Genomic DNA, 22,255 nt, shown 5'->3' with positions numbered 1-22,255 from the left:
AGGAGGAAGAGGAGGGGGAGGAGGAAGAGGAGGAGGAGGAGGAGGAGGAGGAGGAGGAGGAGGAGGAGGAGGAGGAGGAGGAGGAGGAGGAGGAGGAGGAGGAGGAGGAGGAGGAGGAGGAGGAGGAGGAGGAGGAGGAGGAGGAGGAGGAGGAGGAGGAGGAGGAGGAGGAGGAGGAGGAGGAGGAGGAGGAGGAGGAGGAGGAGGAGGAGGAGGAGGAGGAGGAGGAGGAGGAGGAGGAGGAGGAGGAGGAGGAGGAGGAGGAGGAGGAGGAGGAGGAGGAGGAGGAGGAGGAGGAGGAGGAGGAGGAGGAGGAGGAGGAGGAGGAGGAGGAGGAGGAGGAGGAGGAGGAGGAGGAGGAGGAGGAGGAGGAGGAGGAGGAGGAGGAGGAGGAGGAGGAGGAGGAGGAGGAGGAGGAGGAGGAGGAGGAGGAGGAGGAGGAGGAGGAGGAGGAGGAGGAGGAGGAGGAGGAGGAGGAATGGATAATCAAGTGTATACATTTGCTATGCTTGATAGCTTCTGCCCATGTCTATGAAGGTCAAGCTTGCTAGTGACCTCTCCTGAGTAACTAACTGCTCTACAATATCGACATCTTTGTCAGTCTCCATACTGATATGAGCTAGTTCCCTGAAATGAATCAATCTTACTTTCTCTACACATCTATTTCTTAAAAGTTCTATTTTTGTGGTTGAATCCCGACTAATACATCCTTAGTACTCCCAATAATACATTTTCAAAGAATGCTTTTAATAGGAAAAATGAACACAGAAATGTCAGTACAAGTAATTACATATGTGTATATAAAGTAAGTTTGAACTCAGGTGACTGGGAAAGAAGTATAAATCTGAATAAGGATCTTACAATTCTTACCTTAAGTTTTCAATTAAAGAAAAAGACATACTTTTATTTCTCTGTACACAGAACACTTCAGAAGGAATTGGGAAGTATTACAAAAGATAGGACATTTTTATATAAAAGACATTGAACACATCCCAGGGTTATCTGAGGGTTTAGAATGTCTACAAAGAGGCTGGGAATATGGCCAAGTGGCAAGAGTGCTAGAATGCCTACAAAAAAAGGAATGGTAGCATGTAGTAAATATATTTATCTACTGTATATGTCTTCATTTAAATTTCATTGCCACCTAAAAAGTAAAAGTTATATCAATTTCATAGATGGGAAAGCCAAAGTTTACAGTAATCCAAGGTCCTAGAGATAATGGGTAAAATCTGGACACTAGCCTAAAGCGCCCTCTATTTTCCTTCTGCACTATAGTCTTAGAAATAGTTCAAGGAGTACACAAATTACTCTTGAATATTTACTATGTGTGGGATCAGGTTTTTGCTTACTTTTTTTTGGCCAGTCCTGGGCCTTTAACTCAGGGCCTGAGCACTGTCCCTGGCTTCTTTTTGCTCAAGGCTAGCACTTTGCTAACTTGAGCCACAGAGCCACTTCTGGCCTTTTCTATATATGTGGTGCTGAGGAATGGAATCTAGGGCTTCATGTATACAAGGCAAGCACTCTTGCCACTAGGCCATATTCCCAATCCATTTTTCTCACTTTTTAAAGTAAATTTTTGAGTTATGTGTTACCATATGTATGTTTCTCATGACTAGTTTCCATTTTACACATGTGAAATCTAAGATGGGAAATACACAGCGTAGGTATTAGCCAACATTTCAGACTCTAGGGTTATTTAAAGATGAAGGCAATTAAGAAATAGCAAACACAGAAGGAATTCTTTTCAATCTTAAAAAACAAAGGTCAAGGTAACAAGTTAGATAAGAAATGTACTCACTGCCTTACATATGAAACTGTGTTATCTTCTGTACATCACTTTGACAATAAAAAAATGAAAAAAAAACACATAGGACATAGCCCCTCCTCCCATATTTTTTAGTAGTGGCAGGGACTGAACACAGGGCCTCTGTACCACTTGAGCCATGCCACAATCTCTTTATGATTTAGCTATTTTACAGATAGAATCTCACACTTTTTGCCAGTTAGCCTCAAAGCAGAATTGTCCTACTTATGGCTCCCAAGTAGCTGAGATCATAGGCACAAACCAACATGTCCAACTTCTTCTTTGAAACTGTGTCTGCTTAACTTAATTTTTTTTTTTCCGGAGCTGACCTCCAACCTCTGCATTCCAAGAAAGTAGGATAAGAGGTGTAAACAACAGTGTTTTTCTCTAAATTTCTCTTTTGTTAAAGAAATTTTACAATTGTACATAAGTCCTCTTCTTGGGTTGGAGAAATAGCTCAGTGGAAGAATGTCATGCAGAGGACCTAGATTCTACCCCTGGAGCAGGAAAGAGTTAGAGCTACAGTGAGAGTGAAAGTGAGAGCAAGAGAGAAGAGAATTCCTCTTCAGTACCAGTAAGGGAAGAAAACTCTTCTCAGATGAATCTTTATAAGAAACCTTACTATCTAACTCTTAACTTATCACAAGTTAGTGAGCTTCACACATCCAGTTACTCTGTCTCATCTTTTTATCTGTCGGTCTGTCTGTCTGTCTGTAATCTGTATCCAGGCATTTGAATTCAGGGCCTCTAGCATGCTTGGCTTAGTTACTTAACTGGCATTCTATTTTTCCCTAGAGTAACAATTTTTAAGCGAATATAGTAGAGAAATATTTATGTAAATGCAGCAAACAGAAGAGTTACTAATTAAACAGTCAACAAGCAGATGTCAAAAGATTTTGTTATTATTTTGTGCTGGAGGTTAAATCCAGCTCCACATATGCTAATCACATTATACCACCAAACCCTTGAAGTAATGCGTGGGATACTTTGGGTAAAGTATTGAAAAAATCAAAACAAACACAACTTCCTAAATAAAAATGACCAATTGAGGAACAGGAACGAGATGTTTCAATGACTGGTCATACATACTTAATCTGAGAAAACCAACATGGGTAAGCTGGTGGAGCACATCTATAATACTGAGGGAAGCAGGAAAATCATGAGTTCGAAGCTAGCCTGGGCAACTTAGCAAGAGTCCTGTCTCAAAATAAATATTTAAAATAAATGTAAAAGTTGGTTCAAAATCTTAAAGCAAATGCAATTGATAAACCTAGCTTACATGCCTCTTAACATATTGTCAAGCTCTAAAATGACAAGAAACTGAAGAATAATGGAAGATATTTGTCTATTATATGTGTATTTATATATGTATTTCCTTCACTATATGTACCTAGAAATCACTAGCAGAGAATAAACACAAAGGTACAATTACCCACTCTCTCAGTAGTGTTCTTCCAAATTACAGATTATACTGACTTCTTAAAAGGATTTTTTAGTTTGCAACTGCTTAGAGAATAGTTTACACCCCTAGACATAGGACATGGAGACCTACTTTCCCCTGTCTACTTTCCTGCCTTCATCTCCCATGAGTTTTTCACATGCTACCAGCCTTAGTGTGTCACAATTTGATCCACAGGAGAGGTTAATAAGCTCCCTTTGAAAAACATCTTGATTGGCAAGTAGATTTTTAAAAGCTGCATATTATAGCTCCCTCTTGAAGATTGAAAATGAACATAAGCTTATTAAGGTATGAGAGAGAACAGGCTGGAAAGATTCCTATGAAAATAAATAAATTAGATAGGCGTCACACAATTAAATATGTAAGAAGATAAATTATCAATCTGAGTCCATATTAACACTAGAAAGTTAAAGCTTTCTAAAGTATATTTCTTCTCATTTCATCATTTGGTAGGCTTTTGTCAACCAAATATTTTGTCTAACTATCTAAAATTTGAATGTAATAAAAATGCTTTGACTATTCACATCAACTAATTCTAAATCATTACTGAAGGAACTCAAATAAGAATCTTACATATATTCATCAATACTTTTATATATACATTTTTTAAAAAGGTAAACTCATGATAGAAGTTCAATGTGGGAAATAAAATTCCTCTGAGCGAGAAGAGCAGTTATAACTCTTTCATTTATACTTGACATTTTCCATTAGCTTTTCTTAGAAGTCTGAGTAAACAATTATTCTCACTCACTTTATGATTTAGGCAAGGCTCAACAGTCACTTCCTCTAAATACGGAAACCAAGGTTAAGAGAGGTTAAATGCCTCAGAGCAGATCAGAGGTGGACCTAGCTAAAGAACTATGAAGTTCTTAGAAAATAATTTACTTTACCCTTCAAGCAGGTGTAAACAGACTAAAATGCGATAGTACAGACATTCCAAGTAGCTTCTTTTACATTTCAACCACTTTCTTCATTCAAAGTCATTTAAAAAGTATAACAGCATAAAAGAATATATGTATATACACATAATTTCATTAAATAAAATTATATAATCACTACACAGGTATAATCTAGAAAAAAAATCACTTCAGGAAGACTAACAAAAACAAAAGGTGTTAACAGCACCCCCTCCAAGAAAAAGATGATGTATGAAACACCTGTGTACTTTATTGCAGATGTTTTTCTTTGAGGATCCTGATATATAGCCTAGGCTGTTCTGAACTCACCATATAGACCAAGACAGCTTCAAATTTACAAATTTTTGACTCAGCCTTCTACATGCTGAGATTATAATGTGCATCACCACCCCTGGTACAAAAAAATAAAGAACTTAAAAAACAACCATCTGGGCAAATAGAGAAAAAAAAAGCATTCATGTAATATATTCTTCCTAAAAATATTGAATAATCTATTTACAACCTACTGTTTTTATTCATTGTTCTAAATTAGTAATTGTAACATTAAAAATAAATTGTACCAATGTTTTTTTCTTAGTTTCTTGCTTGTATTTCTAATCCGTACCTTTAATATTCTGAATATATGTGGCACTATAATCAGATGTTGTGAAAATTATTATACTGTCATAGGAAATGGATTTTGTGAGTCCTGGTGGGAAATAAGGCAGGCAGACAAATGAACCATTACAGGAAAAAAGTCTTATCTTTTCTGAAAAGTAATGGATCAAGATATTAATGACCATCACCCTTGAACTCACTGCTGGATGCAGAAGACAAGAATTTAAACCCTTCACGTTGAAATACAAAGAAATAGCTGTTTTTAAAAGCCAAACTGTCTTTTCTTGAATTATAAATTGCATATTTATTCAACAGTCATAGAAAAGAAAATGTTAGCAGAGGGAGAAGCTGCTCTAAACTTTCCAACCCTTCAGTACAAAACTTATTATCCATATCTACTTATTTCAGTAAACACTTAAAAATTTCCAGAAGTAAGATCCATTTATATTGTTACCCAAGATGTATAGAGAAAAATTTAAATATAGTTGTTAAAGAAAAGGTTTCAAATTAGGTACAAGATCAGGATCCAACAGGAAATACTAACTCCTAAATATGTGTTCATCACACAGACAATTCAACTCCCATTCAGAACCTAAAATATTGGGCTAGGATTTATCCTTGGCAATGAGCCTTTGTTTCTCTTTCTTTTACTAGAGGTACTAGGCTTACTTAATGCTTCCATTTAGCTTTATAAAGTGTTACACATTTATGGAATAATGTGGGGAAGGAAGCAGTAAGTTTTTGTGGAAAAATGCATTTTAAGACAGTGTTTGATAAAATTAGAAATAAAATTGCAATTCTGTACACTTTTTAAGGTTTATATGCTCCTTACTCTTTAGATTTGTGTCTTTTTTTGTTTGTTTTGTTTTTTGCCAGTCCTAGGGCTTGAACTCAGGGCCTGAGCACTGTCCCAGGCTTCTTTTTGTTCAAGGCTAGCACTCTGCCACTTGAGCCACAGCTCCACTTCCAGCTTTTTCCGTATATGTGGTGCTGAGGAGTCGAACCCAGGGTTTCATGTATACCAGGCGAGCACTTTACCGCTAGGCCATATTCCCAGCTCAGATTTGGGTCTTTAATATTAAAAGATGAAAATCAATCTAAGTATCAATCTCTGAATTTTTTTTTTTTTTTTTTGGCCAGTCCTGGGGCTTGGACTCAGGGCCTGAGCACTGTCCTTGGCTTCTTCTTGCTCAAGGCTAGCACTCTGCCACTTGAGCCACAGCGCCACTTCTGGCCATTTTCTGTATACGTGGTGCTGGGGAATCGAACCTAGGGCCTCATGTATACGAGGCAAGCACTCTTGCCACTAGGCCATATCCCCAGCCCGAATCTCTGAATATTTTGTTCTTTGGCATACCAATCTAAATGATCTAAAAGTGTCATTGAAACTTTATTTTTAGAAAATAACAGCTTTATTGAGATCTAATTTGGAAAGTATATAATACATACATTTAAAGGATTATAATCTAGTAAATTTCAGTATACACAAACATAATACCAATGAATATCTTCTGTCATTATTGATTTATCTATTCTGGATTAGCCTATCTTTTTTCACTTAGTAAAACAATGCCAGGCTTGGTGCTAGTGGCTCATATCTGTAATCCTAGCTACTCTGGAGTTTGAGATCTGAGGATTGAGGCTGGAAGCTAGCCTGGGCAGGGAAATTAACCACCTGAAAACTGGAAGTGGAGTTGTGGCTCAAGGGGTAGAGCACTAGCCGTGAGTTTAAAAAAAAAAAAATCCCAGGGACAGTGCCTAATAAACCTAAGAGTTCATGTCTCACTACCTAAAAAAAGAACAACCTCCCCAAAAAAACTAAAAACAAACAAACAAAACAAAAAACCCACTATCAGTCAATGTTTATATATATTGCTGAATGCATCTATAATTAAGGTCATTTTTAATACTAAATAATTTAGTACTTTCTTTCACCTTATCTGAAGTCTAATGGACAAAAAAAAATACATATTTATGGTGAAAAATGTAGGCAGGTGCCAGTGGGTCATCATTGTAATCCTAGCTACTCAAGAGGCTGAGATCTGAGGACCATGGTTTGAAGCTAGCTGGGGCTGAAAAGTCTGTGAAACTAATTTTTCCAGTTAATCACAAAAAGCCAGAAGTGACAGAGATATAAAGCTCAAGAGACAGCATGCAGGCCTAGTGTTCAAGCCCCAACACTGGCAAAAAAGAAAAAAGTAAAGTTTTGATATATGTATACTTGTTAAAAATGAACAGGTACCACAATCAAGACAATTATTCTATTCATGATTTGAAATTTATCACTTTTCATGTAGTAAGAATACTTAAGACATACTCTTAACATTTTGCACGTTCATAATACACAATTATTAACAACAGTCATCATGCCTTATATTAAGTATCCTTAGGTATCCTTACACTACATACCTTTTGGCACCTGATTTCATTAGTTTGGTTATATTCACAAATTGGATTGGTGGAACATATGGTATTTCTATTTTTAATCTGAGGCAATTGCATGTTGTATTTCTTAACTGTTGTACAATTTACATTTCCAATAAATGCATGAAGATTCCTTTTACATGAATTTTTGTAAATAAGTTATCTTAACAAGTATAAGATAGATGAAACATCTCATTGTGGTTTTGATGTGCATTTTCTTGATGATTAGTAGCTTTGAACATCTTATTATTCTTGACAAACTTTTTTAAAAAACTTTTTTCTTAGAGAGAGCGGGACGTCTGGCTTTCGAGCTGCTGTCTGCTGTAGTAGCGACGGAGGAGCGAATTTAAAATGGGTAATGTTGAGAAAGACAAGAAGATTTTTGTTCAGAAGTGTGCCCAGTGCCACACCGTTGAAAAGGGAGGCAAGCACAAGACTGGGCCTAATCTCCATTGTCTGTTTGGTCGGAAGACAGGTCAAGCAGCTGGATTCACTTACACAGATGCCAATAAGAACAAAGGAATCACCTGGGGAGAGGATACACTGATGGAGTACTTGGAGAATCCCAAAAAGTACATCCCAGGAACAAAAATGATCTTCTCTGGCATTAAGAAGAAGGGAGAAGGGGCAGACTTGATAGCTTACCTCAAAAAAGCTACAAATGAGTAATAGCCACTGCCTTATTTATTTATTGCAAAACAAATGTCTCATGGCTTTTTAATGTGTAACATAATTCAATTGATCTCTAATACCAGATTTCATATCATGAATGGCTGGCAGAATACTTTTGAGCAGTCCTGATTTAAGTAAAACTGGCTTATGGTTAAGTGAATGTGATCTTTAAAAAAAATACTGTCATTTGTTCCCCTTTCTGTGATATGATTGGACTTACTAATGTTCAATTTTTCAACAAGTTAGGGAATACCATCTCCAAATCTGTCAGATTGGTTTTATATTCAGATTTATATAGCTAATTATGAGAACATCTTTTAAACATGGGGGGAAATCCCTTCTCTGTCAGATAATCAAGCAAAATTAACCTGTTTAAATTTGTGATCATTAACTTGTTAAAGGCAGTGGTTGAAGATGAGGAAGCAATGTCTATATTTTTGGTCTTGACTAAGCCAATTTAATTACAATTCCCTGTCTCTGAAATCTGCCTTTTACTTACTGAAAGATATTTTAGTGTGGCTTATATATAAATGTCAAATAAAGAATATTTAACACTTCTCACATTTTACAGTTGGTCTGTAAGTTCAGATGCTTTTAAAAGTGACTGTGATAGATACAATACCAACTTTATTTTGAATACTAAGACAAAGTTATAATTCAGGATATTCTTTATGCAGCTATTCTCAAGTTTTTGTGGAACAATTATGTATCTGTGATTGATAGTGGTGCCTTTTGCCAACTTCTTAGAGAAAAGGATTGAGATTTATGTGGCCATAAGACTTAAGGTAATTAAAGACAATATTACGTGAAAAAAACCAAAAACTTTTTTCTTTATTGTCAAAGTGTGGTACAGAGGGGTTACAGATTCATATGTAAGGCAGTGAGTACATTTCTTATTCAACTTGTTATCTCCTCCCTCATTCCCCCCCTCCCCCCAAGAGTTGTAGCAATACTTAGAAAAACATTTGGTGTAAATCAACAAACTGTTTTCATTAGAAATTTTTTATTCAAATCCTGGACTCAATTTTACAAAATGGACTATTATTATTTGCTACTGAAGGACTTCCTCACCTATTTGGATAATTAACCCTTTACAAGATATTCAGTACTAATGCCTTGGGGCTTTTCTCCTATGTTTTCTTCGTGTAGTGTCTTAGAATCAGGTTTTATGTTTAAATCCGTAATTTGACTAGATTGGTTTTTCCAAAGAGCCAATGATGAAAACTCAACTAAAAAAATGCTTTTTTTTTTTGGGGGGGGGAAGGGGGAGAGCAGATGAAAACCCAGCTTGAATATAGTTTACTCATTCATCAGTTTATATATAATTGAATTATTTCTGATTTTTGGTTATAAATAATTTTGTACTTTTTTTTTTTTACCAACATTCCCACCATAAGTAAAAAAAAAAAAAGGCCTCATTTTGTCTACATGCTGGACAACACATTATTATAGCCATCTTAGTGGACATGAAGTTGAAACTAGCGGTTTTCATAGATATGTCTTATGCTAATGATGTTTACCATCTTTTCATGTACTTATTAATAACAAAAATTTGTACTGAGACTCAAACCAAAGGCCCTGCCCAATATTAAGAGTATCCATCTTTGAATTATATTCTATCCCCCCAAAACTCTTCTTTAGATGTGATTTTCATGAGGTAGAGGTAAAGTCTTGAGGGTCTAAGTTAAGATTGCTACTAAAATAAATAAACAAGAGTAAAATTGTTATCTTTGTGACCTTAGCTGTAGGTACACACAATAAATCTAAGTTATGTACAATACATCTTATTCTTCCTAGAAGTTTGGTAATCCAGTAAAGATAATACCTATTTTTTCTTCATTCCTTTCTGTACTTGTCACACTGCTTCACAGGATATAAAAACTCAAGGCATGAGTTAATGAACAGATTTTGTAACTGATCTTATATTACTCACAATTCTTCACCAAGAGAATAGACTGAAAATATTCAATCGTTATTGAAAAATGATGATTCTACACATATTATGTCTTGAATTAGTAAAGTCATTTCAAAACTGCAAGTTTCCTAATCTCAAATTTAGTCCTCACAGTGCTTTTGATTAGCAAGATTTTTTCATGTTCAGATAATCAAGCTTTCAAATATTAACATTTATAATAACATAAATATCATTATTTTGAATAAATAAAATTAGATACCACACATTATTAGTTAACAGTAAGGCCAAAATAATTAACTTATAATGAAGCAAACATTTAGAAAAGTCTTTTGCTCTCAAGAATAATATGCAGAATAAGATATAACTTTCTGTATACCTATGAGCATATGAGCTCTGATATTAGAGGGTCTGAGGTGCAGTTCAAATCAGTTACCCACAAACTATGTAAACTTGAACCATTTATTTAGCCTCACTGGGCTTCAGTTTCTGCATTTTTTAAATGTACAGAATAATTTAACTCAGAAGGCGATTGAAAGAAACTAAATGCATACTGCCCTAGCATATAGAAAGTATGCATGAAAGCTGTTATTATTCAAGGAAATACTATAAATATGTCCAATGTGGAATCAATTTTCATATAAAAGTTCTTTAACCAATACCAAGCCACAAGAATTAGTCTAAAGCCTTAGCCTGGTGGGAAAACTAGCAGAGAGAATAAGAACTATGAAACTAAGGAAAAGATGAACTTGTAAACATGTATACTTTGAATTATATTTTATTTGCATGTACTGTATATTCACAGTAAACAAACAAAACTACAGCTAACAAGCTTTATTGTTTCTTTTTATTAAAGGAATATCTTGTTAAAAGAATATTACTTCTATATTTTAATTTGTCAGCAGAAATTATATGACCTAATAACATGAGCTACCAATACCAAAAATGTATGTTTATAGTATGTTATGCATGCCTACATACTGAAATTTGTAAGTTGAGTTATAAAGCAACTCATATAAAATTATAAAACTGACTTGTGGTTACTTCATTTTGGGGACAATAGTTTTAGCATCAAAATGAACATAAAATTGTTTAAATGAACAGATTCAATTGTATGTGATATCTCAGTAGGTTTGCTTGACTTCTACAGTACAAATTTTATAAACAAGAAAGCATTTACTGATTAAAACACCATTTCTTATATGAATGCAAACTTTTTTTGAACGCCATGACAGATTACAATCCATTAATATGTCTTTCAACAAGGAAGATGAAATCTTTCACTGGTTACGCTGATAAACTCTTTTGTGTCAAAACTAAGCCTCTTTATCATGATAACCCAAAATAATGGTCCGCTGCTCTAGGCATTTTATCTACTTTAGAGATGAAAAATCAGTTCTACTTTCATGGAATTAGATTAATACTCTAACAGGAAATACTTCTGGGGCTGAACTTGCTTCATGCCTTCAAAGCTGCCAGTAAATTTAAAGTACTTCCTGAGCTCTTTTGATAAGAGAAGAGAAGGAAAAAGAAAAACAGTACAGTGACCCTTTTGCTGAAGGAAAATATTGTTTCCTGAAAAAGCTGTTGAAAGCTACTTGCTAAGGGCATTATGCTCTAAAAAGCCTAGGGCAAGTCTGTTTTAGTTGAACATGAGGATTCTGGTCATATATCAGATAGCTGCTATAAATCTGTTCTTTCTAAAGTCATTTTTGATAAACTTCTTTTCAGTCTTCTTGATGAAAGCTAATGTAATAACTTTCCCTCAGCTTTTAGAACATACACAAATTGCCCATGCTCATTATTTTACATATTAAGATCATAGTTTAACAAATTTGGAAAAATGCTGACCACAAGCTCTAGAATTAATTTTGGGGTCAGGATGTACATCTAAGGGACCAAATGCAGCTGAGTCCATATTAGGCAGTCTAATCTAACATAACAACAAAATAACAGGCGTTATCTAGAATAAGTTTCAAAAATCATGATCATGACACTAGAGATGCTATATAGAAAGAACATACTCAGAGAAAAAAATACAGGCTGTGTGTATGGATTTGAATGTGCTCATATATAGACAGAAAATCCAAAAGAGCATAATAAAGGAAATGGGTCCATCATGTTTAAAACAAAAAAAAAGAGAGATATACTGTATTAATTGATATACTTGAGTTGCTTGCAATGAGCTCATCTTTTTTTGCTCAAAGCTAGTGCTCTACCATTTGAGCCACAGGGCCACTTCCTGCAATGAGCTCATCACTAGATCAGAAATAGTAAATTCAAAAGATGCATATTGAGAATATGTGCTATGCTAACTGCCAGAGGTAATTAAGAGACAGGCAAAGACCTAACCGCTCAAAAGATAGGCAAAGATCTTACAACTCATCTAGCATTTTAGTTGGGGCTAAGCAAGTTAATTTACCCACTGAGATAAGCACAATAAAGGACCTAAGTATGCTTATATGGGAAGGGGTTTGGAGGAGTACAATATTAGCTCCATGAAGAGCAACGGAAGTTGTACATAGCTGATCAGAAAAAAAAAATCTCTGAGAGGATAACATGTAAGTGAAAGGTGATAGTTATGAATAAGTCGGCCCTTAGAAAAAAATGCCCAAACCTGTGTGGTGGCACACACCTGTAATCCCAGCACTCAGGTGGTTAGGACAGGATTGCTAACTAGAAACTAGTTTGAAAAGACTAAGACAGAAAGAAGAACGACAAAGAAGACACTTAGAGCTTTATATACTGTACTTAGCAGGGAATTTGAAGTTTACTTTATGACTAATTGGCAGCCATGAAAAAAACTTAAATACCAAACCGTCTTATTCTAAATTGCATTAGCAGATCAGTCTGTCAACATAGCCTGTGGCAGAGTACATACCTAGGCATACAGGAAGCCCAGGGTAAATCCACAGCATTAAAAACAAAGAAAAACGATTATTCTGTGCAATCTAGTTTGGAAAGGGTGAAAAAATAAAAGGTGACCAGGCAGGAGGTAGGGTGAGTTGGAGAGAAGTATAATAGAATGATAACTGTGGTTAATAGAAACTGTTGTAATGGTTCATTACATAGCCCTGAACTCATGATTCTTCCTCACTCAGCTGCTAGAATGCTGGGTTCACCAGTGTACATCACCATACAGCTTTACATTATACTTTAAAGACAGGAACAGAAAATAATGACTCCTAGATTTCGCTAGAGAACTTAGGTGAAATTCTATTCTGGTACCAATACAGAGATACAATAGATATAAGGGAGAAGTAAGATTGAAAATATACACCAAGATTTCTGTTTGCATATAATAAAGAAACAAGTTGAACATTAAGTTTGGAGATCAGAAAAGAGGTATGCACGAAAGCAGCCCACATTGAAATTCATTACCTGGTGAATGTTATCCATAGTCATAAGTCTGGCTAAGACAACTATGATACTATTAAACAGGTGCAAATATAAAGTCAGTACATCAACAAACTGAAATGTTCAGGTTTTTAAAAAAAGTTTAAAATGTATTGATCCAAAATTTTCCTAAAATTGCTCACAAATTAAATATTCCTTTTCATTTCTAATAGCTACTTTTACTTGTTTTATTTTCTACTTGGTTAATCTTACCAACACTGTCTATAGTTGTTTATCTTAAAAAGTCAGGTTGTTATTTATTGCCAATTACATCTCATACTACACTTTTCTCTAGCAAATTAACTAGTAATTAATTTGTCATCAGTTGTATTATCAAATTTCATTAGTCATTTCATTCAGTGATGAACTACTATTTTCAGAACTATGCCTGCCTATTTCTTCTGTCAATTTTAATTTCCTTTTCACTATTTAGCGAGCATTCCATATAAAGGTGCTTAAGGCATTCTTCTTCCTATATTCAAACTCCTTGTGTATACCCTCTAAATTCATCTGAGAGGGTAATTTTCAATTTTTTAAAAACTCTGTCACCTAAAATTTTCTTTTAGAATCTCTTCCATCCTCCATTTTCTTACTTGTACCTTAGTTAAGATTCTTTTAGCTTCTTCCATCAACCCATACTAAAGTAATACCTGCCTAATGAATGTCCCACCATCAATTTAAGACACCCAATGAGATTTATACATCCACAATAATTCTGATCATATTACTTCCTTGCCTACTAAAACACTTTCAATTGTACTTCATTGCTTTAGTAATCCTTACCAATTTAAATTTAAAACTATTTGTTAATCTGATTGACTAATTTTAACACGTCAACCATTCTTTTAAGCTACTTAGCAATTATAAGCATCAAGAGTAACTGAATGACTTAGCTAATTAAAATATCTGACTTAAATAATTTAGAGAAAATTCCTTATAGTGCATGTATCACAATTATATACTTTAATATTGCTATTCATCTTTTGGTACAACTACCCCATCACCAATGGTATTTTCATGTCTGATAATATTGTTGCTGGTTTAATTCTTGGATGAACTACAATGTACCCTCCTGCTGTTACTGAGAAATGCATTAAAGAAGATCACATGGTTTTTCTCATGTCAACAAATGATGGCCCAATTAGGCAGATAAGTATCTACAGCCCTCAGCAGAATCTTCAGTCCATTCTTAACAGTTTAGAAAAGCTTTTTGGTTAGCATTAGAGCTAAGGAAAGGAACACTTGTAATTCTTTAAGCATTCAATTAAAATTTTAAATTCAAGACTGGCTATTGAATGTTTCCAAACACAAACAGTGTGGAAGTAGATGTTCATCAAGAATGAGCACTCTAAAATCTGGTGTGTATGTAAATTTCTTAATGAAATAAGATTATGACATTTTTGATGTGCTGTTTGTAGTATAAACACTTATGGAAGATCCATTTTGGTAATTTTGTCATCAACAGATGATTCTATGTTGGATTGCTAATTAATGGGCAGTGTTTGTTTGCACAGAGCCAAAGGAATTTCCAACTAAAAGATACAGAGGTATTGCTTATTTACCTTGTGAAATAAAATCTTGTAATTAATGAAACTGCAGGAACACAGAGTACAAAAGAGAATCAAGAGCTCAAAAAGTTTCCAGAAGAGCTTTGTACCTAAGAATTTATTCTACAGTTTAATTTTCTAAAAACTCTACCTAATTATATTTTGTACATCTTAAGAAATTTAAAACAATAAAAAGGAGGTTGTTTAAGGATGACATACTAGTAGTTCCAGAAATAGAATTAAAGGTGAATACAGAGGCAAGAAGTGTAGATCAGTGGTGGAGTACTTGCCTAACATGGATGAGAACATGGCTTTAATCCCTAACAGTGGGGAAAAAAATGTGATACAGACTATGTATCACATATGTACATATATTACGCACATATTTAATTTAGTAAAAATGATCCAAATATGTTAAGTTTGGAATTACTTAAAATAAATCGAAATAGATTATACTGTATGATAATCTTGAGTCACAAAGAGAATTAAAAATTAAATTATATCTTATTAATGGAATCCATGAAGGTTGGGAATTTGACACATCTGCTTATAAGTTCCTACAGCTAAATAATTAAAATGTAAAATCTCTACTTCTGCCCTCAACAATTCTGGACAAGTGATATAACACTAAACTAAATTTCAATAATACAGTGCTAAAATTATCCAAATGGAAAGCAATGAAAAAAGTTATTTATCACTACTGCTAGTAGAAAGATATGATACACCCATTAAAAACATGAAGATAAAGGCCATTAATACTGTCTTTTAATCAATCATAAAAAAACAAAAAAAAACAGGAACAGATAATGTAATATGGCTCATTCAAAATATTAACAAAGTGAGAAGATTATGTTAAGGGTAGGGATGGCGTTGATATGTTCTAAAAGAATAACAAAAGCAAGGGCTAACTAACATTATCTACTAAAGAGCTTAGGAAGGTTTTGTGCATGAATTTTAGTTAGGTAAATTCCTACTAAAAAGACAAATCTATCACATTCTGATATTGAAGACTAATTTATTCCCATTCTCTCTCTCATCTTGAATTTCATGTTCATTAGAGGGAAAATATCTTCATCCCAATTTAAGTCTGCCTACAGATGGAGAATATGCAGATTAAAGTACATACAAAGTCCATGTGCCGTATTTCTTACTATAAAGGAATAAGGTACCCCAACTCATTTCCATATATCATTTTCCTGAACTAGCCAAAAAGTCATGTGGAGGAGAGTTCTTAAGGGGACACAGCAAGAACAAAATGCCAGGGGCTAAGTGGAATAAAGAAGGGCTGGAAATTTAAACCAAAAGATAAGAAAAATAGAAGCTTAGTGTCAAATGTTTCCACTACTGAAATTCATAGCATGATCTCACCAACATGGCTCCAAAAAGGCAATGACAATCCAATAACTCCAAGTAACCAAAACCAAGGTACAACAACTATCAGCAAACCTGCATTTGGGGGTAATTATACTTTCTTTTTTAGCAAAGCTGTTTCCTTTAACTATATCTTAATAAACCTTTGCTTCTCAGACTGTTCTATCTGGTAAAATTTACCAAACTTTTTATCAAACTTAAGTTTAAGGAATCTTAAAATGGATAATGGGGTCATAAGATCTCTAAGAGAAAATAGTGAAAGTAAAACTTCCCTATCAGCTGGATGCCAATGGCTCATGCCTGTATCTAGCTACTCAGGAGGTTGAGATTTGAAGAGTGTTGTTTGAAGCCAGCCTGAGCAGTGAAACTTTTATCCCCGATTAACCAGTAAGAACAAGTGGAATTGTGGATCAAGTTGTAGAGTGCTAGCCTTGAGCAAAAAAGTTAAGTGACAGTGGTCAGGGCCTGAGTTCAAGCCCCAGTTACTGCGCAAAAAAAAAAAAAAAAAAAAAAAAATCACCAAAAAAATCTTACTCTACTCACAATTATCTCAAGACTTCAAACTTAGTCTGGACCTCGGGATAGGAATTTCTCACAGGCAACCTCAGTAGTACTCAAACCCTAAAAGCTATTGTTGTCATTCTCACAGTCCAGATGACCAGCTTTCAGTTTATTGTACATATATTCCGTCTTTCTGTTACTTTTTATTTTTTGCCAGTCCTTGGGTTTGAACTTAGGGCCTGAGTACTGTCCCTGGCTTCTTTGCTCAAAGCTAATACTCTACCATTTGAACCACAGTGCCACTTCTGGCTTTTTCAGTTTATCTGGTACTGAGAAACTGAACCCAGTGCTTCATACATGTGGCAAGTACTCTACCACTAAGCCACCTTCCCAGCCCCTATTCCTTTTTAAATAAGCTTACCTAATACTTTCACTACACTTTAGGTCTTGATAGAGTTCTTCCCTTGCCAGACACAAGGACATAGGTAGATAGTTGAACCAACTTTTAAAAAAATTTTTAATTTATTTATTAATTGAACACAAATTTTTTTGACAAGGTGTTGTGCAAAAAGGGTTCAGTTACATAGTAGGGCAGTGTGTACATTTCTTGTGATATCTTAGGCCCTGTTTTTCTTTCCCTTCTCTAGGTCAGGTACACATATATACAATATATAATGTATCAAGAACATATACAGTAGCCACGTGGCCAGGCCCAAGAAAATTCACCTACGGCTTTAAATGTAATGTCGATATTAGACAATATGTCCACAGTAGTCTTTTTTTTTTTTTTTTTTGGCCAGTTCTGGGGCTTGGACTCAGGGCGTGAGCACTGTTCCTGACTTCTTTTTGCTCAAGGCTAGCACTCTGCCACTTGAGCCACAGTGCCACTTCTGGCCGTTTTCTGCATATGTGTGGTGCTGGGGAATTGAACCCAGGGCCTCATGTATAGGAGACAAGCACTCTTGCCACTGGGCCATATCCCCAGCCCCTCGACAGTAGTCTTATATGAACGTACATAGATAGCTTTTGAGCTATTGTATTCCACTGAGAGGTCAATTTTTGACCTTTATATGTTGAGTAGTTGTTTGGTTTTAGTTACATACTGTTGGATCGCTCCCCCAATCCTGTGGGAAATACTATTTGACAAGCAGTTTTTGGTTTCACAGACCTGGTCTCTACTGTCTCTCCGTCTCCCTTTCTTAACAGTCATATATCAAGGAGATCATGCCCCTTTGTTTTCTGTATTCTAGGCTTGTCTCGCTCAACATTATTTGTTCAAGTTCTGACCATTTCCTTGCGAATAACAATATTTCACCATTTCTAATCGCTATGTAGTATTCTATTGTGTATAGGTACCATATTTTTTGGATCCATTCATCTGTGGAGGGGCATCTGGGTTGTTTCCATATTTTGGCTAGTGTGAATTGTGCCGCGATAAACATGGAAGTACAAATGTCTTTTTGATATCTTGAGACTTGCTGTTTAGGATAGATGCCTAGGAGTGGTATGGCTGGGTCATAGGGTAGGTCTATATTGAGCTTTTTGAGAAACCTCCATACTGTTCTCCAAAATGGTTGTACTAATTTGCACTCCTACCAACAATGGAGAAGGGTTCCTCTTTCCCAGCACCCCCTCCAGCATTTGTTGTTGCCTGAGTTCAGAGTATAGGCCAATCTAAATGGAGTGAGGTGGTATCTCAGGGTTATTTTTATTTGCCTTTCCTTTACTACCAGGGATGTTGAACATTTCCTCATATGTTTCTTTGCCATTTTTATTTCTTCTCTTGTGAAGTCTCTCTTTAGCTCCTTTGCCCATTTCCTAATTGGTTTATTGGGCTTGGAGGGGCTTAGTTTTTTGAGTTCTCTGTAGATGACAGATATTAGGCCTTTGTCTGTTGCTGTGCAGGTAAAGATCCTTTTCCATATGGTTGGCTGTCTTTCTGTTTTGGTGGCTATGTCCTTAGCTGTGCAGAAACTTTTTAATTTGTAGTAGTCCCATTTGTTGAGTCTCTCCCCTATTTGTTGTGCCCCTGGGACTCTATTCAGGAAGTTCCTTCCTGTGCCTCTAAGTTCTAGCGTCTTTCCTACTCTGTCCTTCAGTAGTTTCAAGGATTCAGGTCTGATATTGAGGTCCTTAATCCATTTTGAGTTGATCTTGGTGCATGGTGATAGGCTTGGGTCTACTTTGAGTTTTCCGCATATGGCTGCCCAGTTCTCCCAGCACCAGTAGTTGAAGAGGCTATGTTTATTCCATTGTATGTCTTTAGCTCCTTTGTCGAATATCAGAGTGCGGTTTTCTTTCTGGATCTTCAATTCTGATCCATTGGTCTTCCGATCTGTTTTTATACCAATACCAGGCTGTTTTTGTTATGATGGCCCTGTAGTAGAGCTTGAAGTCTGGTATTGTGATACCTCCTGCACTGCTTTATTTGCCTAGAATTGCTTTGGCTATTCTAGGTCTTTTGCTGTTCCATATGAATTTATAGATTGCTTTCTCTATTTCAGTGAAGAATGTGACTGGGATTTTGATGGGGATTGCATTGAATTTGTATAACAATTTGGGCAATATGGCCATTTTCACTATATTGATTCTGCCTACCCATGAGCATGGGAGGTCTTTCCAACTCCTTGTGTCTTCTTTGATTTCCCTTATTAGATTTTTATAGTTTTCATTAAACAGGTCCGTCACGTCCTTGGTTAAGTTGATCCCTAGGTACTTTATTCTTTTTTTGGCTACTGTAAATGGAATTGTTTCCATAATTTCCTTTTCTGCTTGTACATTGCTGGTGTACAGAAAAGCTGTTGACTTTTGTGGATTAATTTTGTATCCTGCTAATTTACCAAAATGGTTTATTAGGTGTAGGAGTTTGGGTACTGAGTTTTTTGGGTCCTTCAGATATAAGATCATGTCATCTGCAAATAGGGATAGCTTTATTTCTTCCTTGCCGATGTGGATCCCTTTGATGTCCTCCTCTTGCCTTATTGCTATGGCTAGGGATTCCAGCACTATGTTGAACAGAAGTGGGGAGAGTGGGCATCCTTGTCTTGTTCCTGAGTTTAGGGGGAATGATTTAAGTTTCTCTCCATTTAATATGATGTTAACAGTTGTGAACCAACTTTTTGGTAACAAGATTACCTTCAAAATATATAGAGAATTCAACACCTGTTTATCACCTCCACCACTAGTCTAAGTTGCTTTACCTCTTGCCTAGACTATTTTAAGGGCTTCCTAATTGATCTCACTACTTCAACACCTACCCAACTACCATGTACTTTGTATAACACAGCCACAGTAATTTAAAAATACAACTCATAATAAGCCCCTTATTTACTTAAAATGCTAAGTTGCTGCCTGTAATACTGGGAAAATCTAAAACTTTACCACATCAGACATGCCTCATAAATTTGGCTCTAGGTGCCTATTCAGAGCTCATCTTCTCTCTACTTACTATCTCACTGCCCATTTTGCTATTTCTCAACCACTTCAGGCAAATTACCACCGCATAACTCTTTGTTCCCTTTTTGCTTGAAATGTGCCTTCCTCTAATAGCTATTAGCTTCACCTTCACTTTCTTCAGGCCTGTCATAACAGGCCTGTCAGGCCTGAAAAAAAGACTAACAGACCTTCTCTATCTCATTTTTTGAAATGGTACAGCAGATGGGTAACAGAGTAAAAACAACCTAAAGAAATAAAAGTTGATGTTCAAACAAAAAAAAATGTTCATAGCAGCTTATTTATAATAGCAGTAAACTTAGAAACAAGGTGCCATTCAATGGGTACATGGTTAAAGAAATTGGAACAGTCAACAAACAGAATATTATATTTTTAATACTAAGTACTTGTACAAAAGGTTTCAATTCCATAAGTCAGGTATGAGTACAATGCATCTTGATCAGTGTCATCCCTTCCTTCGTTCTTCCTTATTTCCCCCCTCAACCTTACTGTTAAGTTACATAGTTCATTTTCTACAGAAAATACACTGAGGGGCTGGGGATATGGCCTAGTGGCAAGAGTGCCTGCCTCATATACATGAGGCCCTGGGTTCGATTCCCCAGCACCACATATACAGAAAATGGCCAGAAGTGGCGCTGTGGCTCAAGTGGCAGAGTGCTAGCCTTGAGCAAAAAGAAGCCAGGGACAGTGCTCAGGCCCTGAGTCCAAGCCCCAGGACTGGCCAAAAAAGAAAAAAAAAGAAAAAAGGAAAAAAAAACCACAGAAAATACACTGAATATAATGACTGCATTTGCTCACTCTTTCTCCCTTCATTCCTGTATTGCCCCTCCCACTGATTGCCCAAACTCAACATGTTTCTGCTTCCTGGTATTCATTTTAAAATTAGTTGTTATGGGCAACAAGAATATTAATTCTGGGGCTGGGAATATGGCCTACTGGCAAGAGTGCTTGCCTCGTATACATGAAGCCCTAGGTTCGATTCCCCAGCACCACATATAGCGAAAATGGCCAGAAGTGGCACTGTGGCTCAAGTGGCAGAGTGCTAGCCTTGTGTAGAAAAGAAGTCAGGAGCAGTGGTCAGGCTCTGAGTCCAAGGCTCAGGACTGCCCCCCCCAAACAAAAGAATATTACTTATTAATAAAAGATAGTGGACTATTTTAACAGTCAAAGCAATCTAGTTACCTCCAGAGGACTATAATCAAGAGAGACCAAAGTCAACTCCAGAAGGTAATGTACTAAATAATTTCTTTTATATAACTTTTCTTTTTTGAACAACAAAACATAAAAGGAGGACAGTTAGTCCTTGCCAGCAAGGGTGAGCAACATGAGGATGACTGTGCTGGCAGATGTACTTAGTATCTTCATTCAGTACTTGTGTGATGGTTATAAATTCTTCTACAGCTTTCAAATAGTTAACTTTAGGAGAAAATGGGTAAATAACACATTAGATGTCTCTGTATTAAAAAATTGTTATTGTAAAGGTGATGTATGGAGGGGTTACAGTTATATGAGTCAATAAATGAGTACATTTCTTTTTCAACAATGTCATCTCTTCCCTCATTTTCTCCCAAATTAGCCCTCCTGACCCCATCTACAAGTTGTATAGTTCATTTTCAACACAGTGTCTGTGTGTGAAGTTAAATACTGTCTCAAAAATATTTAATTTCAACAAAAAATATGGATATAAGAGCCAATCAGATAGGTCTAAACCCTGGGTTTTACACTTATGGGCTATGAAATCTGCAGCAAATTAACTTTAGTTAATGTAGTTTCATCATTCATAAGACAGAGATAGAGTAACTGCACCTATTCCATAAGGTGCTTTGATGTAACAAATTCGCATGTTAAAATCTTCAAGTAGTACGAGGCACAGAATGCTGTATTAGCTGTTACAATTAATAGTTTATTCCAAAAATATCAACTGTTATATTTCCTATTATAACATAATCTGTGGGGCTGGGGATATGGCCTAGTGGCAAGAGTGCTTGCCTCGTATACATGAAGCCCTGGGTTCGATTCCTCAGCATCACATATATAGAAAATGGCCAGAAGTGGCGCTGTGGCTCAAGTGGTAGAGTACTAGCCTTGAGCAAAAAGAAGCCAGGGACAGTGCTCAAGTCCTGAGTTCAAGTCCCACGACTGGCCCTCCCCAAAAAAGTGCTTGCCTCGTATACAACATAATCTGCTTTTAACATCTATATT

The 22,255-nt window shown here is 35.9% G+C and overlaps 2 protein-coding genes across 3 annotated transcripts in view; one reads left to right on the top strand and one right to left on the bottom strand.

Annotated features, from left to right (window-relative positions):
- The window catches only part of Adk (adenosine kinase), a 420,812-nt gene that overhangs the window by 207,264 nt on the left and 191,293 nt on the right, over positions 1–22,255 (bottom strand). The window lies entirely within an intron of this gene.
- Positions 7,538–7,945, top strand: LOC125346485 (cytochrome c, somatic-like). The gene has a single exon (XM_048339099.1). The coding sequence runs from the start codon at positions 7,553–7,555 to the stop codon at positions 7,868–7,870; it is 318 nt and encodes a 105-aa protein (XP_048195056.1). The 5' UTR covers positions 7,538–7,552; the 3' UTR covers positions 7,871–7,945.

The sequence above is a fragment of the Perognathus longimembris genome, chromosome 2, assembly GCF_023159225.1.
Source record: "Perognathus longimembris pacificus isolate PPM17 chromosome 2, ASM2315922v1, whole genome shotgun sequence".
Taxonomy (NCBI): domain Eukaryota; kingdom Metazoa; phylum Chordata; class Mammalia; order Rodentia; family Heteromyidae; genus Perognathus; species Perognathus longimembris.
The sequence above is the reverse complement of the archived record's forward strand: the minus strand, read 5'-3'. Positions and strand labels throughout refer to the sequence as shown.